The sequence below is a fragment of the Lolium rigidum genome, chromosome 7, assembly GCF_022539505.1.
Source record: "Lolium rigidum isolate FL_2022 chromosome 7, APGP_CSIRO_Lrig_0.1, whole genome shotgun sequence".
Taxonomy (NCBI): Eukaryota; Viridiplantae; Streptophyta; class Magnoliopsida; order Poales; family Poaceae; genus Lolium; species Lolium rigidum.
Genome location: NC_061514.1, coordinates 313890498 through 313916199, shown reverse-complemented (window position 1 = coordinate 313916199; position 25702 = coordinate 313890498). Strand labels below are relative to the sequence as shown.

Below are 25702 nucleotides of genomic sequence, written 5' to 3'. Positions count from 1 at the left end.
ACTGTCAATGCTTGTAATTATTTCTTCAAAGTACCATTTGGTTTTCATGCTAGCATGAGGTTCTGGAACTGCAGTTACAAGCAAATCATTTCTTTTTTATTTGCAAACAAATTAGTTTTACTCTTGCTAAGTGCATGATTTACGTACAAGCAATTATCTGGAGTTGTTTGAATTTAGCAATGATTTACTGCTTGTTTCATTATTGGAACTGTACTTGTTTAAATTACTGAATTTTTCTCCATGAACCGTCCTAGTTTGCATTACTGGAACTGAACTGACATGATCAACTAGTCAACTGCCTAAATATAGAGTGCATCTACAGGAAGCTAAGTTATTGCTGCATGTCTAATGTAATTCTCAGTTAGTACTTTATCAGTATTGTCAATGATGTATATTATTTCCCCTCTGCACCAGGTCGACAAGCCGCCGGTGGCTTCCCCCACCGCCCCTCCTCCCAGATGATACAGGAAGCCATGGCGGCGTGACTGGCCCGCTCGCCGATGCCGCGTGTGTTGTTTCAGTGACGCCGCGCGTCTCCGTCAATCATGCTGGTCTGTGTCATGCGCGTGGGCGAGGGAGCATGACGCGGTGCTGCACGCAGCCATGGGGCACCGGCGACTAGGAGGTCGACCTGCTCATCCCGGAGACGCCACCGTTCCAGGGGCTTGTAGGCGTCAGCTTCAAAGGTAGCAGCTTCTAGATTCCCTCTCCCTCCTTGCTTTGGTAGAGCACCTGATTCGACTGTTAGGGCGAGATTTGGTACTAGGATGTGATCTGATTCGACCTTCTTTGTGTGTCCAGGGTATCGCCATGGCCGACATGGGCAGCCTGGAGCGCCTCCAAAAATAGTAGTAGCACGTGATCCGCAAGGTGAGATGCCAATTTCCTGTTCGGTTTGATCCACTGTGGTTCGATTTCCTTGATGTGTGGATAACGTCCTTCAGTTTGGGTTGCAGGAGCTGCCGGTGGTGGTCGTGCCTCACCTGCTTCCCCAGCTACATGTTTGAGTGTGCATGTAGCTTACACCATTGCACCTGCTGGCTGCTGCATATATTGTATTTGCTGTCAGTTGGTTCAATGCAAATATTAGTTTTGGGAGTGATTATTGGGATTGGTGATCTTGTGCTAGTCGTTTATTTAGTCACCGCATGCTTACCTTTTCCAAGGTCCCGGAGTGGAAGATGGTCAGGGAGAAGTTGTTCTTCAAGGTCCCGGAGAGGCAACTGAAATCGGCAAAGGCCACTCTCGCGTACATGGGCAACAACAACTTTTGCCTTGTGGAGTTTTTGCTACGCGAGGGAGTGGAGTTTAAGCACGCCTTTGGTGACCGTGATGGTTGTGTGCTTCAGATGAGCACATTTGGCCTTAAGTATGATCGTAAGGGACTACTGCAAACCACGCGCCACCACACCAACTCCTATGTAGTGTCTAAGCATCTCCAATCGTTTTCTCCAGTAGTGTTCTGGATGTAAACCTGTTTGACATGTTTTATGCAAACTATGTTCCAGTAATGTAAATTGTGATATGTGGCACTATAAAGAAAGAAAAGGCCTGCTTCTCTTGGCAATTTTATGGAGCCTGAGCAATTATTTGTGTACACCAATTGGCAGAGGCACATTTGCTTTTGGAAGAAATTATAATTTGGTATTAGGATTATGGAATTTTCTATGCACGGACAAATGCAGTAATAGTTACAAACCTACTTAGTAAAGCCCAGTTTTGTTAAGATCCATTTTTTCTCAAAGAAGAATAGTAACAGCATCAGATTCTATAAGCAGATATTTGATCAGTGCTACCAATTTCTTAGAGAAAATTGAAATGGTTATGTTCCAAATGAACCAAAATAGGGCACAAACTGTATGCATCTCTGTTGAGTTAATCAGTTTGAAACCAACTATAGATAACACAGTTGAATGTCACTGTATGACTCATATTACACCATGTACATGACATTTTCTCATGTTTGTACACACGCGTATTTGTACATCTCAACTATTGACATCAATAGGCCTCCATACAAGAGATCAGGATTTTCAGGTTACGGATTAACAGAACACGCCGTTAGGAAAAATCCATATTCCTTGTGATAGTATTAGTATTCATGTAACAAAAAAAATAGTATATGTTTGGATTGTTGGTATGAAAAAGTCATTCATCTTTTTTCGACTAATAAGTCAAGTGAGCAAACTTGACATTTTGGGGTTAAAATAAACAGTTTAGAAAATATGAACCCTAGCTTATAGCATCTTGGTCTTTTCCATTCAAAAGGGATCTTTTCTTATTTCCTTCAGAATCGAGGAGGATCTTGCAATTCCTTTTAGATCCTGACTGGATATGCTTACTCCCTCCGTTATAGTCTGTATAGTTGCTCTCTCCCCTTGCTGCTTTGGACATTTCCTCCTTCCCCTTCTACTGCAATTACCCCTCTATAATCCGCATCTTTTAATAAAAGAAATACTATCAGGACCTCCCCTATAGCTTTCAATTAAAGAAAAAGGTTAGGAGTTGAACTTTGTAAAGTGAACTTCGGAAAGAGTTCAAGATTGTAAAATGTACTTTTTATGTAATGCACTACTCCCTCCGTTCCATACTAAATGTCGGGGATTTAGTAAAAAAAACTTGGTACAACTTTGTAGTATGTTTCTAGTATTTGTTGGTAGAACCTAAGGTTTCCAGTATTGTTGCATCCATCTAATGTACTACAACCTTTTGTTGTGGGACGTGACATGGAAATGACTGTTTCTTTTTCATTGACATCCAGAAAACTCCACTTTTCCGCCCCATGACTATTTCTTTTTCATTGACATCCTACATCATGCATGCACTAGTACCAAAGAAATGTACAGCCAGAGTCTGTTAGTTTAAGCTGTCAGCGATGAATTCTCTGCCGCTGCAGCCACACGCCACTCATTGGCTGCAGCCCACCTTGGCCGCCGGCAGCCCACATTACAAGTCTTGTCGTCGTATTCACGCATGAAGGCTCGGGAGGAAAGAAAGCACGCTAGAGTGCCGGGTTTACTGATCAATGGAAATATTGTTTACAGTGCAGGCATCAGCTAGGAGGATCCACACACAAACCATACATAACGAACGAGTTACTACTTACTAGCGACCAATGTATGAGGATAGGCAGTGACGTTTGGTCCGGTAATGTGGCCAGCGAGATGAAAAACATTTGAACTTCCACACCTGACACCTTCGCCAAAGGAAGGATACCTCCTCAAATTAAGGACTTGTCTTGGCTAATCGATTTCCTACAGGATGAAGCTATAGCTGCATTTTATATGCCACGGGCAACTCATACATGTCAGTATTTCGAGATAATTGCATAAAACCAACACATTTGGGGCAGTCACTACAAAAACAAATCACCGCAATACGGGAATGCCGTAAAAAACCACTGAATTGCATGGGGAAGCACATTGCAAATAACCCTAATTTGTGTCGACGGATGGGTCCCTGGCAAGTACTGGATTGCCAGCTCATGTGTCACCTTTATGCGCTTTTGATATTTTTGAAGCACTTGATCCTTTTCATCGGTGGAAAAGCAACGACAACATCAAGGAGGCGTGTGTTCACGCCATCTTACCCCGAGACGAGGCTCTCAGTGTGTCAGCACACGCCACTTTGATGTTGTGGTCACTCCAACGATAACGGAGATGGCACTATGGAGGACAAGGACGGTAGCTGGAAAGTTGCTCCATCCATCCATATATATGAGCGGGCGAGCATGCGCCGGAGCGTACAAACACTACATATAGGTCTGCATGCATTGCGGCAGGCACAGCGACGGCTGGCCAATCATATGTATGTGGCATTAAACCAACGAGTGGTCGAATATCTGCCTTAGCTAAGTTTAGCTTGTTTTCAGAGTCTTGCTTGTCTAATTTCAGCTTATTTTCTGTGCCCCCTCAAACTCCTTGCATGAAACTAAATTTGGGTGGTCGAATGTATGGCTTAGCTAATTTTAGCTTTCTTTTCTACGGGCACAAACTCCTTGCATGAAACTAATTTTAGATGATGGATGTTCTGCAACTCGGTCACTAGCGTTGACGACAGGGAGGGTTTAGCTGATTTTATTGTTTTGGTTCCATCCATGTAAGAATATTTGTAGTAGCCTCTTAATCAACTCTCTATACATTGTCAAACAACTCTTCACTAGCACTAGCTAGCTCGAGTAACACATATATGCCACTGGTCTCTTATCTGGTGGGCTAGGTGCATTTTAGTTAATAATCAGCACGATCAGGATATATCTACAAACTTTGAATCATACTTTTTTTTTCGAGAATAAACCATAGAAAGGTGTATCAGTCATATAGAAAGGTGCCAAAGAAGGTAAAGTTGACGCTACCCACAGTGAAAGATATATCTACAAACTTTGAACCATACTATAAACTGGTAAGCGTCTAGATGATACTCAATTATTATTGATCAGAGAGAGTACTACTTAAAACAAGTGCGCTATGGCAGATTCTTTTTTGAGATTCGAATTTAGCAGCATACAGTATAAGGAATTCGGATGATGGAAAAAATGAAAATGATTAAGTTTTATCCCCAGAAAAATATATTTTTTTGCTCTCCAGTCTCAGTTTTCTTGGTGTTTAACGTGCCATCATAAATTACCAAACTAAAACGCAAGGAGTCGTATGCCGTAGAAAAAACAGACCAAATTTAATGTCGTGAGCAAAGTGGCGCGGTGTGTCCTGGTTTGCAGCCAAACCCCAGTCTATTGATAGCACTACTTAGTCTTCACCTTCTCCGTTTGATGAATCGCAGTGCAGATCTTTTTCCAGCTCCTTCTGGCGATAAGCAACGGTATCACAACCCACGAACTGTTCGCTCCAACAAAGTATGCCCAGAAGTAGAAGGGACTGGCCCAGAAGTTGAAGCCATCCAAATAGGCGGTAGCAAAGTACACAATGCATCCATAGAGCTGACCCAGACACACGGTGAACTGGAGGATATGGCTATAGGACTTCCGGGATGCAATAGCATAGCTGCAAGCAGGAAGTTTGTGGTAAGAGCAATATCATTAAAATCCAAATCACAAAATTACAACAGTTGTCGATGAACATTTCATACAAACTATCTTTTTGTATCAGCTTCGTTATGGGCTTTCCTTCGACAAGAAGAAAGTAAGCCTTGCCATTTGTAATTTGTTCACATCAAAATGTAAGCATGCCTTTGGAACAAGTTCACTAGAAATAGTGCCACTGCCTTGTCTTGCTATTCTTTGTGGTTGAATCGTTTATATTTGGGACAAACTAAAGACATTGAAGGTACCGAATTGTTTGTTTATGCAATTATGCATGTAACCATCAAGCATCTAGCTAGTGTAGTTTTGTACAACCATAAATACCGACTGAGAAGAACATCAATCTGTAGAATCATACAAATATTAATGTTTTGAAAATTAATAGCAACACTAAGTTGATGGACCTTACAGGTTATATGCACGAATTTTATAAGCACTATTGGGACTAATCACACCTGATTTCTGTTAGAATATATTATTTGTGTATGACTGTAATATCTTGTCTAGATTCAGTAGAGTACTGAAATCATCAAGATGGTTGTTTATTCTAGGGCCATCAAAAGTACCGACAAGGGAAGCACATGAAAACAGCCTCCATGTGTTCATGAATTCTGTAATTTGCGGGCATCACATTATCTTTCCTGCCTCCTATCATGTAAGCACAGCACTAGGTTTAATACAGGAGTGCCACGCTACTTGCGGATTTGAGCATAAGCATATGCTCTGTCCAAGCATCTATTGGTCGGAGGTCACATCAGATTATGTACTGCTTCCATTAGTTAGTCGACATCAAATCTTAATTCGAAGGGTGGCCCAAGGATGATTTGTCATGGAGATCAGGGCCTCACATCTTCGTAAAAGAAAGGTGTTTATAATCAAGTCTGAAATCTGAGTGATGCAGATGTCTTAAGACTCTTGCATAACTGTGGTTTGAATGACCTTCACTAACAGAGGCTAACTAGCCAACAATAACTTGTCCCCACAAAATTTTGAAGTGCCATGTTCAGTATTAAATTTCAGAAATACTATGATTGAGGCTTAGGACGATGGCAGAATCACCAACAAAGTACTAGCTACAGAACAATAACTTGACCCCACGGACACAAAGTCAGAAAGACTGAAAGTGCAGTCCACATATTAGTACTACTGCTACGCAAGCAGAGATCGTAAAGAAGACGAGGAGACGTACACTGCAAGCAGCGATCCAGGGCCTTCCAACAGAACCGTGATGGCTTCGAGGGTGACGGTGGCGGTGTCCCTCCCAACGTACCTGGAGTCACCCTTACTGTACTCCTTCACTGCGCAACACGAAAGAAACGGGTTCCGCGAGGACATCAAACACTCCATCTGGACTCTGCGCTGAACTAATTGGGCAATGAAAACAGTGATGTTGTTGGGAGGGGAAATGGGAGGCGAGCATGGAGATGAACTTACTGGCTTCGTCGAAGTAACTTGGGTTCTCTTTGGAGAAGAAATCAGGGGTGAAGACGAAGGACCCCTCGACGACGAGGTGGGTCAGTCCGGTGAACGCCCACCAGCACATGAGCAGCTTGTCGACCTTCGACAGTCTGCCGCATCTCCCTGCGAACCAAAGGCGTGAGCTGATGACCCGATGAGATGTAGGGCCGAGTCGGCATGGGTGGACCCAAGAAGTTTTCGAAGCCTGGGCAAACTATAAAATCATATGCTAATCATGCTAATTTTCGCTCTAATTGCCATAAAATTAAGCTGTGCGTCCGGCCGGGAGCCCGGGCAAGTGCCCAGGCTCCAGGGATGTTGGGTCCGCCAATGCGGGTCGGGATTCGGGAGGTGTTTACCGGAGAGGAGCCAGACGGCGAGGACAACAAAGAGGGAGGTGCCGAGGTAGGGCCCGACGATCTCGAGCTGGGAGAGGCGCTGCGGCACGTAGCCCGGGAGGTCCAGGCTTGCCGGCGAGTAAGGATGGGCAGCCATTGCCTCTGCTGGAGCTTGAGCTAGTAGTGAACAAACTGAACTCTATGGATGGGATCGTCGTCGTGCCTGGCAAAGGACGAATTTTGTAACAGAGATGGGCATCAGGGCATGTGCATGTCAGGATCATCTGATTAATTTAAACGAAAAACATCAGGATCAGCGACAATGCACACATTATTTCCCTCCTTTGAAAACTTACTACTAGCAGTCATCAGGTTGTATCTTTCATCAAAAAATCATCTTGTATACGTACTCTCATTTGAGGCTTTGACTTATGATTTTCACTCGTGATCATGATCTTTGACAACAATTCACCCCTTACGATGTAAAAACATACTCCACTAAGGTCTCGAGTAAATGGAACTACAAGTGGATTTTGGCGGGATCCTGCTTGCATCTTCATACTCCACACCTTTTATACTATGATATGATGTAGAGGCAAACAAATTATTATAGTGAAAACAAATATCAGGGTCATATTCTTTATTTGGCTGATAAGATAAATTGTTAAACTAACATGACAAGTTATGACATGTGGGCGTAATAATTTCCATGAGCTGCTAAATTTACTATTTCAAACAAATTTCAGGGATTTCTATCACATGGGTGGCGCCTAGGAATATAAATTAACCACTGCATAACCTAGTGTAAACAGAAGCAAAAAATATCATATCGACACCGAGGCACCCCATCTCCTCCGACCTAGCCCCACCTACTTGTCCCTCCCTTGCCGGCAGTGGCGGTTCTGGCCACTACCAGCATCACCTGGTGGCCTCCGAAGGAGGTCAATCCCCTTCAATGCTCCTCATGCTCGAGTATCTTACTCTTGCGGCCTGGCAAGCCCCATGTCCCGCGGCATCCTGAAAAGCGGTACGTCGAGACCCCTCACTTCTTACGATTGTCCTGAATCCGTCCCTCGCCATCGTCGAGGGGTAGATATGGGTGTAGTCGGTTTTGAAAATGCATGTAGCCCCCACGTGTGGTGTTGGTAATTGATGATAATCCCTATAAACTAATGTTTGCTTTGGGTTTTACTTGTAGAATTTGTCCATAGACAATGCTTGGACCCTATGTTGCCCTCAAGGTTGAAATAAGAAGAAAGTGAAGAAGATCAAGTGATGACCAAGATGTTCAAGGAGTGATCCAAAGATTGGTCATGAGAGAGTGGATCCTATTGTGAGTATGTTTTGAAGAAGAAGAAGGAGTGTGCTCTTACGTGTATCTTCAAGACATCAACACAATGAGGAAATAAGAAATGAAGTACAAGTTTAAGATGGGTCATCTTGAAGAGGTCATATTCTTGAAGCTTTTCATTCATATGGTGATCATGGTTATGTGAAGATGTGCCGAAGAAGAGGCTTTCCCATAGTGGAGTAATGGGAAGCAATTCACAAGACTTAACTAAGAAAGACAATCAAGAAAGGAGTTTTATCTTAAAGCCGTCAAGATTTTTATCATCTAGCTTCAAGTGGAATATGCACAATGATTTTTTTTGTTCTTGAGAGGGTTTATTTTTTACAGGTCTCGTTGTGCTAGTTGGCCGGTTTATAGGATAGTTAGCCACATTATCAAGAGGGGCTCTCATGTTAGTAGCTTGATCGTATCGTTCAGAGAGAGCTCAAACCCTTGCATCATTGATATCATCTTTCTTGGTTGTTATTTGGATCCTATCCATATAATGATTTAGAGCTTCTGGTTATTCTCATGACAAACTCTACTTCATCGAGAAAGGAAAATTGGTTGCATTTTCGATATTGGAGGTTTTACCGGTTAGTCTTTTATAAAGAGGTCAAACCATCCATGATTTGGTTGTATCCTCCCTTGCTGGACTACGATGACTCTCTACATTATCTTTTAGAGCTTGTTGCTAGCTTTGAAATGAGCCTAATATCATCAAATCAGAGTCCGGATGTAGTTATGTTTGTTTTGGTTTTATCTATTTCTGTCTTTGCTAGGGCGGGAGACTCCGACCTGAATTGTGTTGTCGTTGTTTTTAAGTTGTGTTTTGGTCTGGAACTTCCGAGATACTTGGCCAGGCCAGAGACTATGACCCTCACATTTTTCTAGGCTGTCTTAGCCTGTGTAGACGGTTCGGAGACTATGGTGTAAGTGATGTTGTAACGGTTTGTTTCGTGGGGAGACCTATAAAAGACCCTTCTTCTTTCCCAAAGGCTGGCTGGTTGGTTGCTTGCTTCACGTGTACGTGGACTTCTTCGCAGCTGTAACAGCCGTTTGCAATGGTGATGCTGGAGAGTATGACGGCGAGCATTAGTTTATATATGATTGACCTCGTAAAATCAGCAGCTCAAGGTCCAGTTTTGCTGTAGAGAGAATTGTTGTGCCACTAAAGTAAAGAAATAAAATCTACAGTCAAGTATTTTTGCTGTACCACTCAATGAGTACGAATTTACTTTATTAGTTGGCGAAATATAGAATATTACGAAGGAGGCTAGCTAGTAACCATAGCCCATATGGACCTGCCTAAAGCAAAACGTTTTCAAGTATAGCATGGAATACTTCATTTAATTCTAGAGAAGCAAGTCGATCATGTCCAACGAATCAAAACGAAACATCAATTTCGGAGCTCATTAGTTACCGTAAAGCACGGGCTTTCCTTTGGGCTACATGCCACGGAGAGAATACCTAGAGAAGCACATTCCATAACTACGCCGGAGAATCGAGCTGGCCGCCCACAATAAACAGGTTATTTAATGAATTGCCAACCCACAAACAAGATCCTGGATGTTTGCCACGTCAGTGATCCGTGGCGTGACAGATCTCAAACATCCATGCACTCCACTTCTTCTCCAAACAATTAACAAGGAGATCAAGGGACAAACGAAATAAGCAGTGTTCTTTCCGCTCGCTTCTTTCCAAACTTTCAAACCTTTGCAGACGCCCCAAACCAAGTCTACAAGTACAAGTCCATTGCCAGCCACCGCGTGCGGGATGCGCTTGTGACTTAGACTTTGACTTTGTCGAGGAGAGGAGAGGAGATCGATCGCCATGGACGATTGGTGGGCCACGCTGGTGTTAGCGGGCGGAGAGGAGATCGAGCGCCATGGCCGGGTAGGCGAAGAACCGGAGATGTTCATGGATGTGGTCTTGGCGAGATGGATATTTGAAGATGCGGGTGCGTTTGATCTATCAGATATGGAGAATTGGCGGCCGATACCGATGTCAGCAGGCGGCGGCGCGCAGCGATTCGATCGCTGGCTGGATAGCATCTCGATCCCGTAGGTGACCATCTTACATACTGAACCATGCCTTAAATCTCTTTTTCTTGGGGTTCCCAACGGACGTGTGCTTTACCGTCACAAGCACTGACGCCGTTGCAAGCCCCGTCACGCGCAAGCAGCCATCCAGGGTCTACAATTGTAGTGAGATTTATATAACATCCAGCTATAAGTGATTTGTACTCATGCTTCCTCTCAGATCTGTTGTTTGCAGGGATCCTTTGTCATTACTCTAATGCCTTAACAACCTTCAGGAACTCAGTATCAGGTAAATGTTCGGATTGGTTTTGAATATCTTCAGCTTTCTGTCAAAAAGTATCTAGCGTTAGATCCTACCTCATCAATTGAATGGTAAATTGGTGTGTTTGCAATCCAGGAAGGGAGTGGAGACTGCAAGGTTCCCTTCGCCAGCGTGCGAAGATGGGCTCCTCATCGGACGGCGGCGCTGAGTCCTAGCACGTGGCGAAGCGAACGGGCTGGATGGCCAAGAAGAGGCAGCTCTTCTGGTTGAAGGACTCCATCATGCACGCGTTTGTGCAGCATCACCCCAATTAACCACATGCTCAATTGCGAGTTTGCCATCAAGGTCTCCACCTGTTGATATTTTCATCCCCATCAAGTACATGCTCGACTGCAAGTTCCCCGTCAAAGTGTTTTGGTAAGGCATCAAATTTTTCGGCACTTCTCCCTTTAGATTTTTGTGCTTGGTCTGATCCTAGATAGTGATAAAATTGATTTTGTCATTTTCCTACAAGAGTATGCTGCTCTTAATTAGATCCAAATGATGGCAAAAATGTACATTCATGACCCATCTACCTGACTACTGTCTTCCATTGTTGTCCGAGGGGTGACTTGAGATTTCTAGGGCTCTCGGGATCCCTTCTCTTGTGTGAAGATACATACCATAGTTAGAAGGTAATAGGCACAAAGCAAAGAAGAAATACAAATATTGACAGCCTGGGCACAATGGATTTATTTAATCAAGATTTCCATGAAACCATGGGCATTTAACTAATTGAACATGGATGCTGATCAAGTTTAATTAGAAGGCGAAACTCGGTATGTAGTATGTACCACCAAAAGAATCTTAGTTCGATGGAATACCATCAAATTCTGCAAATTTAAATAATGTTTGTTTGGACATAACGAGCCAAGTAATGAAGGTCATATGGTCTTGTTTTTTTTTTTTTAGCTAGCTTCTATCTTCTTTTTTCGGTTGACTGGTGAGTACGTGCTTCTAATACATTTTTTCCGTTGACTGGTGATAATAGTATATCTAACTCATCTTCTCATAGGATTACATCAACTAGAGTAGTCACTTGCTTCTCAGGTGGAGGATAGCAGGCCTTTGACAAGGAGGCAATTAACCGATTTTCATTCTCTCGCACCAGTTCTAACTATTTTGACATGCTTGACACTGTTCCTTCATATCTCCTAGCCGAAGGCAGCATTTACGGCTTGCGGGCACAAATACAACTTCACAGGCACAGGCCACTAAATTTCTTATTATATGAATTTTCATATGTATATAGCTTACAATTAAATTATTATATGAATTTTCATAAGTATTATGTTTGCATGTTTGCTAAATTGAAAGGACCGTAGCAACGCACGGCATTCAACTAGTAGGTATTATTTATCAGATCTCTGTAAACTTCTTCACGGATCTTAATTTGACATGAATATCTAACAGAAGTCAAGAAACTATCCACGAAAAAGATCTAACAGAAGATCCATAACAAGATATCTAATACTACTTCCAAAAGAAAAACCGCATGCCATAGCAATCTGTTCCTCCTTTTTTCTACTCTTCTGAACGGTAGGAAGTTTTCCGCCGGCAGCACCGCCCCCGCATCGGAGAAAGGAGAGGCGATGCCGCCTGCGACAAGAAGAAGAGCGGGAGCTGCGTTCCCCCATGTAGGGTCTTCTTCGACTCGGATTCCAGGTACCCTGCACTTCCCTTTCTATCTGCAAACCAAGCCTTCTCGGAGTTCAATCTAAGTCAGCCCCATGCCCACTCTATAAACACGGGGAGGGATTCAAAGATCTCGCACTTCATTGCCAGATTAGATCTCGATTCTTGTACCGTCACTCACATTATCGTTTCGTTGCGTTTCTCGAAATCAAAATCAGAAATTGAATCTCTTTAGATACACAGCGAGGGCCGGCAGATTGATTGGATTTGGAGACAATGTCTAAGCGTCATCAATCGCAACTCAACGGCGGCCGCACCGGCAAAAGGCCGCGGCTTGTGCCGAAGAAGCACCTCTATCTGGCGCTGGATGATTGGGACAAGGGCTTCAGCATCCACAAGATCGATGCCGACACCTTGCAAGACACCTGCACCGACCTGCAGGTCGGGTTCCCTGACCCTGCTGCCCTCCGGTTTGTGGCGCCAGTACATTATCTCGGCATGAACTTCACTGCCTTTGGCAACAACATCTTCATCGCCACCAACCCGCACTGTGGACAGACTCCTACCCTTGTATATGATGCCGAGACGGCAGGACTCACCATCGGCCCAAGCCTACCTGTTCCACTGCTCGGTGGCATTGACATCTCCGTGGCTGCTGGTGATACCTTGTATGCATTGAAATCACGCCATGGCGGCGAGCAGCACTCCTTCGAGGCCATGTCGTGGGCACCCACTGGGAATGATGATGAGTGGTCTCCAAGGCCAGCTATGGCTTGGTCCTGGAAAAGCTTGCCCTCACCACCACCATTTGCCATGGGTGATGAAATTACCTCCTACGCGATGCACCCGGACGGACGCACCATATTCATGTCTGCGCACGACAGGAACTATCGGCATCTTCCCAAGGGCACCTTCTCCTTTGACACCGAGCATTGTGAGTGGAAATGGTGTGGGGAATGGGTGCTGCCTTTCCAAGGCCAAGGCTACTTCGACGGCGAGCTTGACGCATGGGTCGGGCTTCACAGAGATGGGTACATTTGCTCCTGTCAAGTCGCCTCCCGCAGCAGAGCAAGTACTGTGCAGCCGGATTGGAAGATGGTCAAGGAGAAGTTGTTCCTCAAGGTCCCGGAGAGGCGAGTGCAACATACAAGGCCCACTCTCGCGTACATGGGCGACGGCAAGTTTTGCCTTGTCGAGTGCGTGCTACGTGAGGGAGTGGAGTTTAGGTGCGCCTTTGGTGACCGTGATGGTTTCCTGCTCCATATGAGCACGTTTGGCCTTAAGTATGATCACAGGGGAGAGCTGAGAACCACACGCCATCACACTAACTCCTATGTAGTGTCTAAGCATCTCGGGGGATCTTCTCCTGTGGTGTTCTGGATGTAAGCGGTGTTTTGCTTGTTTTCTTTGAACCATGTCCGAGTTATCTGGATGTAAGCTACGGTATGTGGCACTATAAAGTGAAATAAAAAGAAGTTAGTTCTCTTCGCAATTTTCTTGAACCTCAGCCCAGAGGTGATCATATGTTTCAAGAACTAAAAGTTGTACTTTTGTTGCTTGCAGTATCACCATAGTCAGGGATTAGAAAAGATATGTACTGCCATAATGCAACTAGAGTAGTGTATCCGCATTCCAGTTTTAGGCCGTGCTTCTTGATCTGCAGTGAGCAAATGTTCAAAAACAATTACAAACAACCTTAAAAGAACATGCATCTTACTGCCAGGATCACTCTGTTTGGCAACTAGCAGTCTAAGATCTGCATGTCTACATCTTATTTCAGAATTAGTGTCTAATCATCTCTCTTCTCAGGGTAGCATCGATTGATAGGTGCAATAGTTAACTAATAGTCAAATACGTTGAACGCAATAAATGTGTTATGTGACAACCTGTTTTCTCAAGATAATACCTAACTTAATACCTTTCAAGTTCATGCATAAGGAATTAGATTGGATGCAGCCCAAGCTTTCCAATATCGTCGGAGCCCCCTCCTCTTGGAACTGCCTTCAAGTAAAGAAAAACAGCTAGAAAGGACAAAGTATTCATTGTCATGTCAAGTTATTCGCATGCTATAGCAGATAAATTTAAAAATAGTAACTTCTCTATTATGGACTTGCTCATAAATTAGTTCCAAAAAACAGTAGACAGGAAGCATCCTCTCTTGCAAGTTGCAACATTCTTTCTGTATTCCTTGTTCACCATCTGAGACAATTCATTCTCCAACTGAAAGATGGATGGATTTACAGTTCCACCTAAAATATATTTGTATATTTGGGTATGCGAGATCAAATATTTGTGCTAAGAGATTAAGAGAACATGCTGGTGGTAAGATCCCTATTCCTTTAGGTACATAAGTATTTCATGTATGGAAGAATAGTATATTTAGTAGTATTTTTTGGTATGTGGAAATCCTTCCTCTATCATCCACTTTCAGTATGATGGAAAATTTAAATGGAACTGAAGACCAGGAAGCATCGTTTGTTTTTCGACAGCATCCTATTTTCGCCAGAGCCTATGTAGATGAAGCTTTTATGAGCATGAATTGCCTTTGTTATATTCTTTCTTGTCAACTTGATGTTATGTATCATCATCATCATCCGGATGGAATATCTTTTTTTTTTATATCAGATTATATTTCTTTGGGGTCTGGTTCCTTGTTCTCCATATGTACTCTGTTTTTCAGCAGATAATTTTATCGGTGCTACCAATTTACTCCAATTCAGCATTCCATTCCAAATTACTCCAATTGTCATGGGACAAAACAAAATATACTTTTCCATTTTTATTAACATCCTACATCATCAATGGAATCATCGTGCATACAGTACCAAACAAATGTTCAGCCACTCGTGCATACAGTTTACCCTCACAAATATGAGCAGAATGACCAATGAAATCTCAATACTGCCATCTCAACCCTGAACTTGTCTGCTTGATTTCTACAGGGAAGAAGGATGTTTCATCTTCGTGGGGCCACCGCCTTGTTGATGAACTTGTGGCACATTGTGGTTCCTTGAAAGCACAGGATGGTGTGCTCTGCAATCTCTAGCTTGTTAGACTGGCTCATCACTTGAAAGCCAAAGGATTCCGTCCACGTCTGCAGAAGCTCAGGCACTGCCGGCAGCACAAGCCTCTCCACCCCCAACTCACCAAGCAACTGCAAGCACACCAATAACCAACATTATGCTCAGTTCAGTGATCTGATCAGGAAAAGACAATGTCTGGAGCAAGCAAGCAGAGCACAGATCTATACAGCCTTCAGACGTACCTTCTCGAGATTGTTCATCAGAAGGTGGCACATTCCTTGACGGCGATGCGCGAACCGGGTCCCAACAAGCGGCAGCTCTGCAACCTTGTCGCCATACACTCTGCACAGCAAAAACGTACAGCAAGGATGATTTTGATGTTCAACATTTGCAAGGCAGAAAGGAAATTCAGGTAGTACATGAGAAGAGTGATCAAGCAGTGCGAGTAGTAGTACCTCAGAGTGCCCACGGTTATCAGCTCGCCGCCTTTCTCGATGCCCACCACGTAGAATCCCCGGAAATTCAGCCGCCTCAGCCACGATCTGCACCACCATCCACAAGACTGTCAGCGAGCCATTCTTGTTCTCGAAAGTAGATCAGATGCTGGAAAAGAGATATATAATGCTTACTCTCTGTTGAAGACGATGTCGTGGCTGAGGTCGCTCTGCGTCTGCGGCTCGATGAGGGTGACGAAGCACTCGTGGAGCACGTCGAACGCCATACGCAGCTTCCCGTGCTCTTCGGCGGCCATGGCCTCCTCCTCGGGGAGCTTGGATGATCTGAAGAGTGTGAACGACAGGCCCTCCACTGAGGTAGGGATCGATCTGCCAACGAGCCCTTGCAGACGCCGGAATATGTTTGAACAGTCCTGGCTGCAGAGCCATGGCCCTTGTGGGCAGCACTCGAGCTGGTCACCTCTGCTCCTGATGCAGCTGACGTGATCTGTGATAAGATTAATGCAGATGAGCAAGCATGTATAATAGTAGTATTAGTAGTAGGTTCTTGTACAATTTGGGATGAAATAAATGTACTTATTACTTAAGACTCATAGTGGCAGTAGTGGTAGATTGTCAGAGCTGGAATGAATGTACTTACACTCTCGTTCGCACTGGTCGCAGCAGATCACTGTCTTGTCGGTGAACTCGTCGGGGGCGGGCTCGAACTCGCCAGAGTCGCAAATGGCGCACCTGCAGGGCGGGCAGAACCATTCCCCCTGCGGGGTGGCATCCAGGCCGACGCAGCCGTGGTGGAACGCCGACGGGCAGCAGTCGCAGAGCAGCATCTCGCCGCCGTCGGCGCAGACGGAGCACACCCCGTCACCATCCTCCTGCTCAGCTGTGCATTTCCGCTTCACCCTCGCGCCCGGCGACGGCGACGGCGCCGGCGAGCCTCTGTTCTTCCTGCCGTCGGCGCGCATGAGCTGGACCAGGCACTGCGACAGCGACCTGCGGTCGCCGACGAATAAGCGAGCTGACGCCCGCTCGGCAGTGGCGGCTCCGTTGGCGTGCGCCGCGAACTCCGCCACGGTGAACGCTGTGCGGCCGCAGCCGCACAGGCACCGGATGTGCCCGTCGCCGGTTACCGTGCCTTGCTTGACCGCAGGCCCGCGCGTCGTGCGCCTGTAGGACAGCTTGGCCGCCGGCCGTAGGATGTTCTTCTCCACGAGCACCGCGAGGATCGTCCTCGCGCGGCTCGGCTGGCACACTGACGGCACCAGCGCAGCCGCCGCCACCTGGGTCTTGCCGCCGTCTTTCGGCCTCGGCTGCAGCACGCGCGACGCCGCCGGAGATGCCGACGCGGACGCCTTCTTCTTCTTGGCTGCGGCGGATTTCCTGAGCGCGTCGCCGGCGTAGAGCGCGGACACCCTCCTCCTCTTCTTGGTCCTCGGGGCGGACGGCGGGCCGCCGGCTGCTGCTGTAGAGCACTCCTCGTCGCTGCCGGCGTTAAGGTCAGCCTCCTTGCCCCCTCCATTCACCGCCCTGCCCCTCTTCTTCCCGGTAGATTTCACTGGAGAAGCCGCGGCGCCCTTGCCGGAACGGTTCGGCCGAGGCGGGCGGCGGCCCGTGCTGCTGCAGCTGAACTGCTGGTACTTCTTGCAGGCGACGATGAGGGAGATGTAGGACGCGCCGTGCGGCGCCATGTAGCGGAGCTCCTGGCGGCCGTCGTACTTGCGCTTCATGTGGAAGGTCCACCCGGACGACAGGAGGTGCTCCTTTGCCTTCCGCCGCAGCTCGTCGCCTCCGGGTCCCCGGCCGCCGCGCGACATGTACCCGATGTACTCCTCGATGGCCATGATCAGATGAGACGAGACGAGATGGGTCCTCTTCTTCTTCTTGCTATGCTCCGGCGATGGGGAGAAGATATAGACAACTCGGCCGACAGTTTGGAGATTTGCTTCCCGCGGGAATTCGAGTGGGTCACGGACTCAGGAAGAGCCAGGTCAGCAGGCCACCTTTTTTTTTTGTTGAGCGAAGGCGAGTCGGACTCGGTTTATTTCGGCTGCACGACATGGGCCCATTTGAGCCCAACTTGTTGTGTCGTTGGGCCTCCATTCTGTTTTGGTATCCAGTACTCTCTCTACCCGCTTTCCATCCATAGTCGCCGTCGCCTGTTTTCGTCTTCTCCTCACCTGCCGCTGCGGCGAACCAGTCCAGTCGTCGCCGGCGCCGCCCAAACCGAAGCCAAGCAGATCGTCGCCGATGTTCAGGAAGCGCCTCTTGAAGAAGGTGCTGCAGCAGGTCCCGTCCCCTCTCCCTATCCCGTCTGATCGAGTCGTGTTTCGGGCGGAACTAGCTCAGATTTGGGAGGAACCGAGGGGACTCGTCCCCGTACAGCCGGATCAAGCCGTCTTCGCTGGGGCTTTCCTCTGCTATGTGCTGCGGGTGTGGTGCTGATTCTGCTTCTTTCTATGTTGCTGCAGCGAAGGAATGGAGGAGGACCAGGAGGGGGAGCAGGAGGAGCAGGAGAGGTGGCCCAGCTGGACGCGCAGATCGCGCTTCACTACGGGGTCCCCTACGCCGCCTCGGTCATGGGGTTTGATCCAGTGCAGCGGCTCCTCGCCGTCGGGACGCTGTGAGTAATTTTCAAACTCACTCTGCTGCGATGCGCTCCGCTGTAAAATAAGCCGCTGGCACGAACTACATTTTGGCTGTAAGCTCAAATTTTGTTACTCTCTGGGTCTGAGAGTAAGAACAAATTTCTTACCGCATAACATAGCATTCACGTAAGCAGGGGAATATGTTATTTACAGTGTTCCATCTCGCGTTATACTGTTAGCCTGAAACCTGTTTGATTCGGAAAATTGCTCAACTTAACATCACATAACCAAAAAGGCCATTGACTACATCTCCAGAATTGACTAGCGCTCTTCTGTGTCCATGCTATGTTCATCTCTTGGTGAATTTATGGCGACTTCACTTTAAACTGCAGGGATGGCAGGATAAAAATCTTTGGAGGTGATAACATCGAAGGCCTCCTCATATCGCCAAAGAGTGTGCCATACAAGTATTTGCAGGTTTGGCACTTCATCGAATGATTGAACCTTTTCTTCTACCAAGATGCATCTGTGTGATTGGCCTTACCATGCCAATTATTCTCTACTTCACCTTGCACATGTAGAACAATAGACTCAATGGTAAAAATATTGGGTTCGTTTTTTTTATTTTGGATTGATGAAGTGGCGATCTTCTTTACTACTGAAGTCGATGTTATGTTAGACTGAAACTCTAGGCTGTCCAATCCTTGGACTTCCTACTATGTGAATATTTGCATATAATTCTCTGAAGCCACTGTATGCAATTTCCAGAATAAACTACTTTTGCCTGTCAGACTAAGTAACTATAGCTAATTTTCCTTGGAACCTGATTGCTAGATGGGAAAAAGACTAATGAATTGTTATCTGTTGCAGTTTATACAAAACCAGGGACTACTGGTTGCAGTTTCTAACGAGAATGAAATCCAGGTATAGCATTGAGAGCTACTTTGTTGTATTCGGTTTTCTTTTATTTTTCTTCCATTTGCTTTTTATTCAGAATCCTTTTACTTTGGAGATGACTACTACTGCTATATGTAGAAATAAGGAGTCCAACGCATTTATGGTCACTGATTGATTCACACACCAATTTTCCACATTATACTGTTTTAATACAACCCGTGAAGATTCTAGGCACACATTAGCATGTCAGAATACATGATGCATATTTGAATTGGGGAAATTGTTTGTGTTACCTCAGGTACTTGTGCCCTCTTTTTGTCTAGTGCCTAAAGTACAATTAGATAGATACCAATGGTAATTCTTGGAGAGTATTTACTCATTAAAGATATTACAGATAATTGGCAATCCGAATTCTGAAATAGAATGGAAAGAGAACGGCTTAAGCACCGCTCCTTGTTGATTTGAGAGGAGATCTAGTTGTGCTAACTTTATTATGAAGGAAATACCTATTTATGGTGCTGAAGAAGCGCATGCGATACAGTTTTTTTTTTTGTTAAGTCCTCAGCCTGTGCACAAACAATTATATTTGCTAGTATTTCTTAAATTCCCATATGCAGACTTCGTTTAATCCTTGGGTTTCAGTTGAAGAAGAGTGTTGACTGTCGCCTAGCATGAAGGCTCAAGCTTACATGCATGCCAAGCCATCTCTCTTTTGGTTGGTTGGGATTAGTTCACAAATCTACTTATCCTTTTGTTGTACAAATTAATATTCACCTTAAGAAAAATCTGTTGATGATAGTTACTACTGGTAAAAGGACGTACCCAGTACTGAGAGATCCCGCACTGTGCGGGGTCTGGGGAAGGTGTTAGTGGCAAGCCTTACCCTCACAAAGTGCAATGTGAGGAGACCGCGGCTCGAACCTGGGACCTCTCGGTCACAGGCGGTGAGGCTCTACCGCTGCACCAGGCCCGCCCTTCATGATAATTACTACTGGTGCCAGCAACAAATTGGACATTTTGCCTGTACCTTTGACTAAATAACATGATCATGACCTTAAAACTTTATGATTTTTCCATACAGTATGGTTTACTCTATCTTGTTTTAGAAGTTTGCATATAAACTATCTGTTCTTTTACTCCTGTAGGTATGGAATCTCGAATTCAGACAACTATTTCATTTTTCCCAGTGGGACGTCAACATAACTGCATTTGCAGTCATAGAGGAGACCTTTTTTATGTGAGCTATGTATATGAGTTGTCTCACAGTTTTAATTTAATAGCTGTTTGGACTTTGGAGTAGTTACTAATCTTCTTTATACCTTAATTTTTTTCCATCACATTCAAGGTACCTTGGAGATGAAAATGGCCTGCTTTCTGTTCTGAAGTATGATGTAGATGATGGGAAGCTTCTAAGGATGCCTTACAATGTTACTATACATTCCTTAAGTGGTATAAACCCTGTTTTTACATGTCTTCCTCGGCAGGCGTTGACTACCAAAGTTCCATTTGCTTCTGTTTATGTATCAAAGTTCATGTTCATATTATAGTAATTTGAAGTCATAATTGTGAACAAAACACCACTCTGAGGAAATAAAATCATAATCTGTTACTCTGAAGTTTGAATCTTCCACATAAATATTAGATACCTTGCACAACCACATGAGTATTAAGTAAATTACATGAGTAATATGAAGTCCAAACATTTTTAGCGGGCTTGAACAATGTTGTTTCTGTTTACTGGTAATTTTGCACTGCTCTTTTATTTGGATTACAAATAGTTTTTATCTTAGACACTCCAGTTGAGCCCATCTTGTCCAACATATCAGTTACTGTCACCTTTCCCATCTGAATTTGCAAGTGTTTCAGTGAACTAACTCAACATAGTGTTTGCTTATCTTATAATACTGCTTAGAGGCTTAAATATGAAATTCACTGGTTTAATTTCTGAACAGAAGCAGCTGGTGTTTCCTTGCTTGATACTCAACCTATCGTTGGAATATTGCCTCAACCGGACACCTTGGGCACGAGGTAAATTCTTTGTGAAATATAACTCCTAGATTTTTTTCATTGGCAGCTAACTATATAAGGTTTTTTCACTAGTATGCGTGCTGATATTATGTTATAGTAGGATGGTCAAAAACGCAAAACACGAACAACTACAGCGAGACTATATACTCAGTTATCTATATTTGTTAAAAAAAGCTGGAATAATCAATGTTTGAAACAGAAAATTAGAAAGACGAACTGTAGCGTTTTTTTATTATTATCAAATTCCTCTGATATGGAAGACACAAGTTATCATCAGTTCAGTTTGCCAATATGAGGCACGTGAACCTTTTTATATACTTCAGGGTGCTAATTGCATTTGAGAGAGGATTGTTAGTTCTTTGGGACATATCGGAGGACCGTGCAATTGCTGTTCGCGGCTATGGGGACTTACACATGAAAGGTCAAGTCAGTGGCGCTCAAACAGATGTTAGTGAACATCAAATAGATAATGTTGATGAGACTGAAGAAGAGAGAGAAATTTGCTCACTTTGTTGGGCATCAAGAGGGGGTTCAACTGTGGCTGTTGGCTATATAACCGGAGACATACTTCTATGGGATATGACAGTATCCTCTAGACAAGGAAAGCAAACTGATGTTTCATCCAATGTTGTCAAGCTGCAGCTGGCTTCTGGAAGTCGTAGGCTTCCTGTTATTGTCTTGCACTGGTCTGCCGGGTCAGCAAAAGATACTACTAAAGGCGGTCATCTTTTTGTATACGGTGGTGATGATATGGGGTCTGAAGAAGTTCTGACGGTTTGTTACTTCTTTTTTTGTTTCATTCTCATTATGTTATCGCATTTCACTTCATTTTCTAGGCATGGTGCAACTGTTGCATTGAAGGCGAACTCAAGTATAGTTTTTTGCTCCTTTAAAAACTTGCGAAAAATCAATTAACTGGAACTCAATAAGAAGTATTGTGTGAACTCAAATTTGGGCCATCTGGTTACTTGAAATGTGGAGAGCCACAAAACTAATTTGCATGGCTACATGGTGCACACCAGTTAGAAGAACAAACATGCCCATCCAGGATAATTTCCCGTGATAACAAAAATGGATATGAGTGTATGCCCCAGAGGCAATCATTTTCGTAACCTAACCAATTCACTAGATATCTTTTGTCAAATGGGAGCAACTATATATCTAGCTTTTTCTCCACAAATATATGCATATTATATATCTGGCAAAGAAAGTTACTTAGAAAATCAAATGTGTTGTATTGTTTTTCAGCGTTAGACTATGGAAAACTTTACCTTGTTCAATGAATAAAATTGTATTTTTTTTTTGTAGGTTCTTAGCCTGGAATCATCTAATGGATTAGAGTTAGTAAGATGCGCGTCGCGTGGGGACCTCAAACTTGATGGATCCTTTGCTGATATGATTCTTATTCCAGATACTGGGGTTCCAGATAAAATACGAGCTTCTGCACTTTTTGTATTGACGAATCCTGGACAATTGAATTTCTATGATGGTAGTGCTCTATTTTCTGGACGGAAATCAGAAGAGGTATATGCTCAGCCTGAGGCTCGGAAATTTCCAGTTGCAGTTCCTACAATTGATCCCAACATAACCGTCACGGATCTGTATTCACTAACTGGAACAGGGCATCCAAGTATTTCACTGAAGGTACAGCTTTTGCGTGGATTCTGGATATTGTACTGTAACTAGACTTAAGTGTGACTTTATCTGATCACATTTCATCTGTTATTTGTAGAAATTTTGTGCGAGGCAAAGTGTCGCACCTCCGATATCAGGGAATATGAAATGGCCTTTGACTGGTGGGGTTCCTAGTGAAATGTCACTGAAGGAAGATCATGCGGTTGAAAGAATATATGTTGCAGGCTATCAAGATGGTTCTGTGAGAATATGGGATGCAACTTTTCCCATTCTGGTGCCAATGTTTGTATTGGATGCAAAGGTCACTTCTGATGTGCTCTTATTTGTTGACCGATCACTACTTGATCAACACGACAAGACTAAAGCTATCTTTACCACAGGTGTCTGATATTATTTTGGATGGAGCAAATGCTTCTGTATCATCGCTGGCGTTTTGTTCATTAACCTTGACTTTCGCTGTTGGCACAACAAGTGGTCTGGTTAGTTCCTACTGATAAAATTTATGGGTCAGTCCAAGTTGTTGGTTGTCACAGCATATTCAATACTCTCCTAGTCTCTTATATTTTTTTTATATTGCAGGTGCGCATGTATAAACTTCATGAGCATACTGGGGATTCTAGCTTTCACTTCGTGAGTGAATCTAAACAGGAAGGTAAACATTGCATGAAGTAATAAATTTGAAAAAACTATATTTGCATTTTCTCTTCCTTTTCTTTTGTTTCTTCTCCATCATTTGGTATGTATTAAAAATTAGGTCAGTTAAAATATGAGACAGTGAAATTGCTCAATAGAATGATGGATCATGGAAGGGGTTTGCATGATGACATGATGTGCCCTTCTAGGCTTCCAGTTTGCTTTCATTTCCACTCTTTCTTGGTAGTCAGTCTGAGCGATGGCAATGCACTTGTGAGGCAGTGAGGCACAGATGCTGCTTGTCTATAGGCAGGAAACAATCTCATCGGTCCCATGCTCCCACCCAGGCTATATGCAGAGAAAAGAAACCTTTTGAGTGCTAAATCATTGTAATGATAGTATAGACCATTATGTGAGAGTAACTTAGCTGGTATTCTGGTATTTTTGTGCTTGGTGCTACCTGTTTTACTTTTCATCATTGGGTTCACCTAGAACCCTGATAATAGGAAGATAAGATGTACCAGTGCCATCCCATGAAAGGACATTTTTTCCAAGTGCTGTTTTTTGTGCAAGGTTATAGTTCCCATGTGCACATTTTGCTGCCAGATCCTTATTAAGACAAGTCTATCAATTTGGCTTGCTTTTGTTACACATACAAATCTTCCGTAAAATAGGGCATGCTCATGTTTGTTTTCACTTTTCATTGGTGGAGAATCTCACCAGGTATTTATAAACTTTCTTCTAAAGGGTATGTGGTTCATTTCATTTTCCTTATCCTTCATTTCGGTGATTTTCTTTCAGTTCATGCTGTTCATCATGGGAGAGGATTCCATTGTCATGTTGCCTTTATGGCATCAAATTCCCCTGTGCGATCCCTCAGATTTACAGGTTCAGGCGAGGTCCTTGCAGTAGGATATCAAAATGGTCAGGTATACTTTCCTTGTCTCTGGAGTTTCACTATTTATTTGAAACTTGTAATAACCAGGTGCTATTAGCTAATTATTATGTTCTGTCTTGTCTTCTTGAAGGTGGGCATGTTTGATGCAAGTCAACTGTCAATGATGTTCTGTGTGGATTGCGCATCAGGAACAAATTCTCCTGTGGTCTCACTAAGCATCTATGGTGTTGTTTCATCTGCTGCAGAAGTGGACCAGTCCCAGAAAGAGATTGCTAAAAGTGGAAAAAATTCCACAGATGTTCTACTTTCCTTAACTAAGGATGCACGTCTTACTGTAATTGACAGCACTAGCGGTCTGGTAATAAATTCACATCTGTTAGATCAGAAGCAATTGTCTGCAGTTTCGATGTATGTCATAGGCAAGTGAATACTATTCCACTATGCTAACTTCTAATCCCCCTTAGATCAATGTGTAATTTTCCTATGTTTTGTGTCTAGATGTAGCTTCAGATGAGGAGCAATCACAATCATCAGGAGACAAATCCCCGCCTCAAAGTCAGACAGGAAAAGAACAAAAGGATCTTGACCAAAAACAAGCACAAGGAGCCGAAACTAACCAGAAAAAGGCTTCTCAACATTCACACAGCGGTGATTCAAATTCTCTTCTTTTGGTCTGCTTTGAGGATGAAGCGCTTTTATTTTCTCTGACATCATTGATTCAGGTGCATACTTGGCATATGTGAAGTACCTTTTAGAAACTTTAAAACTCTAAAGCTTACTGGTGATGTTCTTTTCTCATCAGGGAAGCAACAAGCATCTAGATAAAATAAAGCTCGCAAAACACTGCTGCTGGTCAGCCATTTTCAAGAATAAGGATGATAAAGCTTGTGGACTGATATTAGCTTATCAGACAGGGATCATAGAATTGAGGTAGCTACGATTTTTTTCATGTTTTTTCATTGTCATGCTAGAAGTTTCTCTAGGAATGTGTTGCCACATATTAGAATTTTGGATTAATTTATATGATACCTAATGTTAAAGTATGCTGGTGGAATATGGTTCCCTCTTATTTGTTCTTACTACAAGTTTCCATTGACTTCTTTGTTTCTTGATCGCCAATAATGAAGGATATCCAGCTCTGTACTCGTCATTCTTAATTCTGTTCTCCACCTTGGCTAATATAGGAAAACTCTATTGTGCAGCCGGCTGATGCATCAGCCGGTCTCTCTTTCCTCGTGTCGCATGCGGCTCTCTCCATCTCTGCTTCGCCGTGTGTGTGCTCCGCTCTTTTTGCTACTCGCCGCTGCTCATCTCCTCCGTGCGCCCGGCCGCCGCTCCCTCATATGCCTTTCTCCGGCACATCAGCACCTCTCCCCGGCATTCCAGCAGCTCACTGCTGCTCTACCGCT

General features: G+C 44.1%; 4 protein-coding genes and 1 long non-coding RNA gene across 5 annotated transcripts; 3 read left to right on the top strand and 2 right to left on the bottom strand.

Moving 5' to 3' along the window:
• Window positions 1–286: 286 nt before the first annotated feature.
• LOC124676357 lies at window positions 287–1153 on the top strand. Its single transcript, XR_006993583.1, has 3 exons — window positions 287–686; window positions 802–870; window positions 957–1153. It is a non-coding gene; the product is annotated as an uncharacterized LOC124676357 (long non-coding RNA).
• Window positions 1154–4741: 3588 nt separating this feature from the next.
• On the bottom strand, window positions 4742–6991 carry LOC124676356 (probable 3-beta-hydroxysteroid-Delta(8),Delta(7)-isomerase). The gene is made up of 4 exons (XM_047212434.1): window positions 6856–6991; window positions 6473–6619; window positions 6228–6336; window positions 4742–5000 (listed from the first exon to the last, which is right to left on the bottom strand). The coding sequence occupies exons 1-4, from the start codon at window positions 6989–6991 to the stop codon at window positions 4742–4744; spliced, it is 651 nt and encodes a 216-aa protein (XP_047068390.1).
• A 5427-nt stretch (window positions 6992–12418) lies between these two features.
• Window positions 12419–13643, top strand: LOC124676355. The gene has a single exon (XM_047212433.1). It carries the CDS (start codon window positions 12419–12421, stop codon window positions 13526–13528), a length of 1110 nt encoding a protein of 369 aa, XP_047068389.1. The 3' UTR covers window positions 13529–13643.
• Window positions 13644–14898: 1255 nt separating this feature from the next.
• On the bottom strand, window positions 14899–17458 carry LOC124673175 (increased DNA methylation 1-like). The gene is made up of 5 exons (XM_047209301.1): window positions 16261–17458; window positions 15795–16107; window positions 15621–15707; window positions 15408–15507; window positions 14899–15296 (listed from the first exon to the last, which is right to left on the bottom strand). The coding sequence occupies exons 1-5, from the start codon at window positions 17456–17458 to the stop codon at window positions 15099–15101; spliced, it is 1896 nt and encodes a 631-aa protein (XP_047065257.1). The 3' UTR covers window positions 14899–15098.
• Window positions 17459–17479: 21 nt separating this feature from the next.
• On the top strand, window positions 17480–25223 carry LOC124673174 (the record flags this gene model as incomplete). Its single annotated transcript, XM_047209300.1, is given in 17 exon segments — window positions 17480–17604; window positions 17735–17903; window positions 18086–18237; window positions 18595–18679; window positions 19073–19126; window positions 20245–20336; window positions 20445–20548; window positions 21052–21127; window positions 21451–21901; window positions 22436–22771; window positions 22860–23063; window positions 23143–23241; window positions 23342–23414; window positions 24197–24324; window positions 24424–24712; window positions 24792–25015; window positions 25096–25223. Coding segments are annotated over 17 exon segments (2789 nt in total), but the record flags the coding sequence as incomplete, so codon positions are not given.
• Window positions 25224–25702: the final 479 nt, after the last annotated feature.

Coding starts and splice junctions, on each gene's coding strand:
- LOC124676356 (XM_047212434.1), bottom strand. CDS start 6,991: ATGGCTGCCCATCCTTACTCGCCGGCAAGCCTGGACCTCCCGGGCTAC. Junction 6,620..6,855: donor CGCCGTCTGGCTCCTCTCCG/GTAAACACCTCC, acceptor TTTGGTTCGCAG/GGAGATGCGGCAGACTGTCG. Junction 5,001..6,227: donor CCTGGATCGCTGCTTGCAGT/GTACGTCTCCTC, acceptor TCCTGCTTGCAG/CTATGCTATTGCATCCCGGA.
- LOC124676355 (XM_047212433.1), top strand. CDS start 12,419: ATGTCTAAGCGTCATCAATCGCAACTCAACGGCGGCCGCACCGGCAAA.
- LOC124673175 (XM_047209301.1), bottom strand. CDS start 17,458: ATGGCCATCGAGGAGTACATCGGGTACATGTCGCGCGGCGGCCGGGGA. Junction 16,108..16,260: donor CGACCAGTGCGAACGAGAGT/GTAAGTACATTC, acceptor ATCTTATCACAG/ATCACGTCAGCTGCATCAGG. Junction 15,508..15,620: donor ATAACCGTGGGCACTCTGAG/GTACTACTACTC, acceptor TTTGCTGTGCAG/AGTGTATGGCGACAAGGTTG.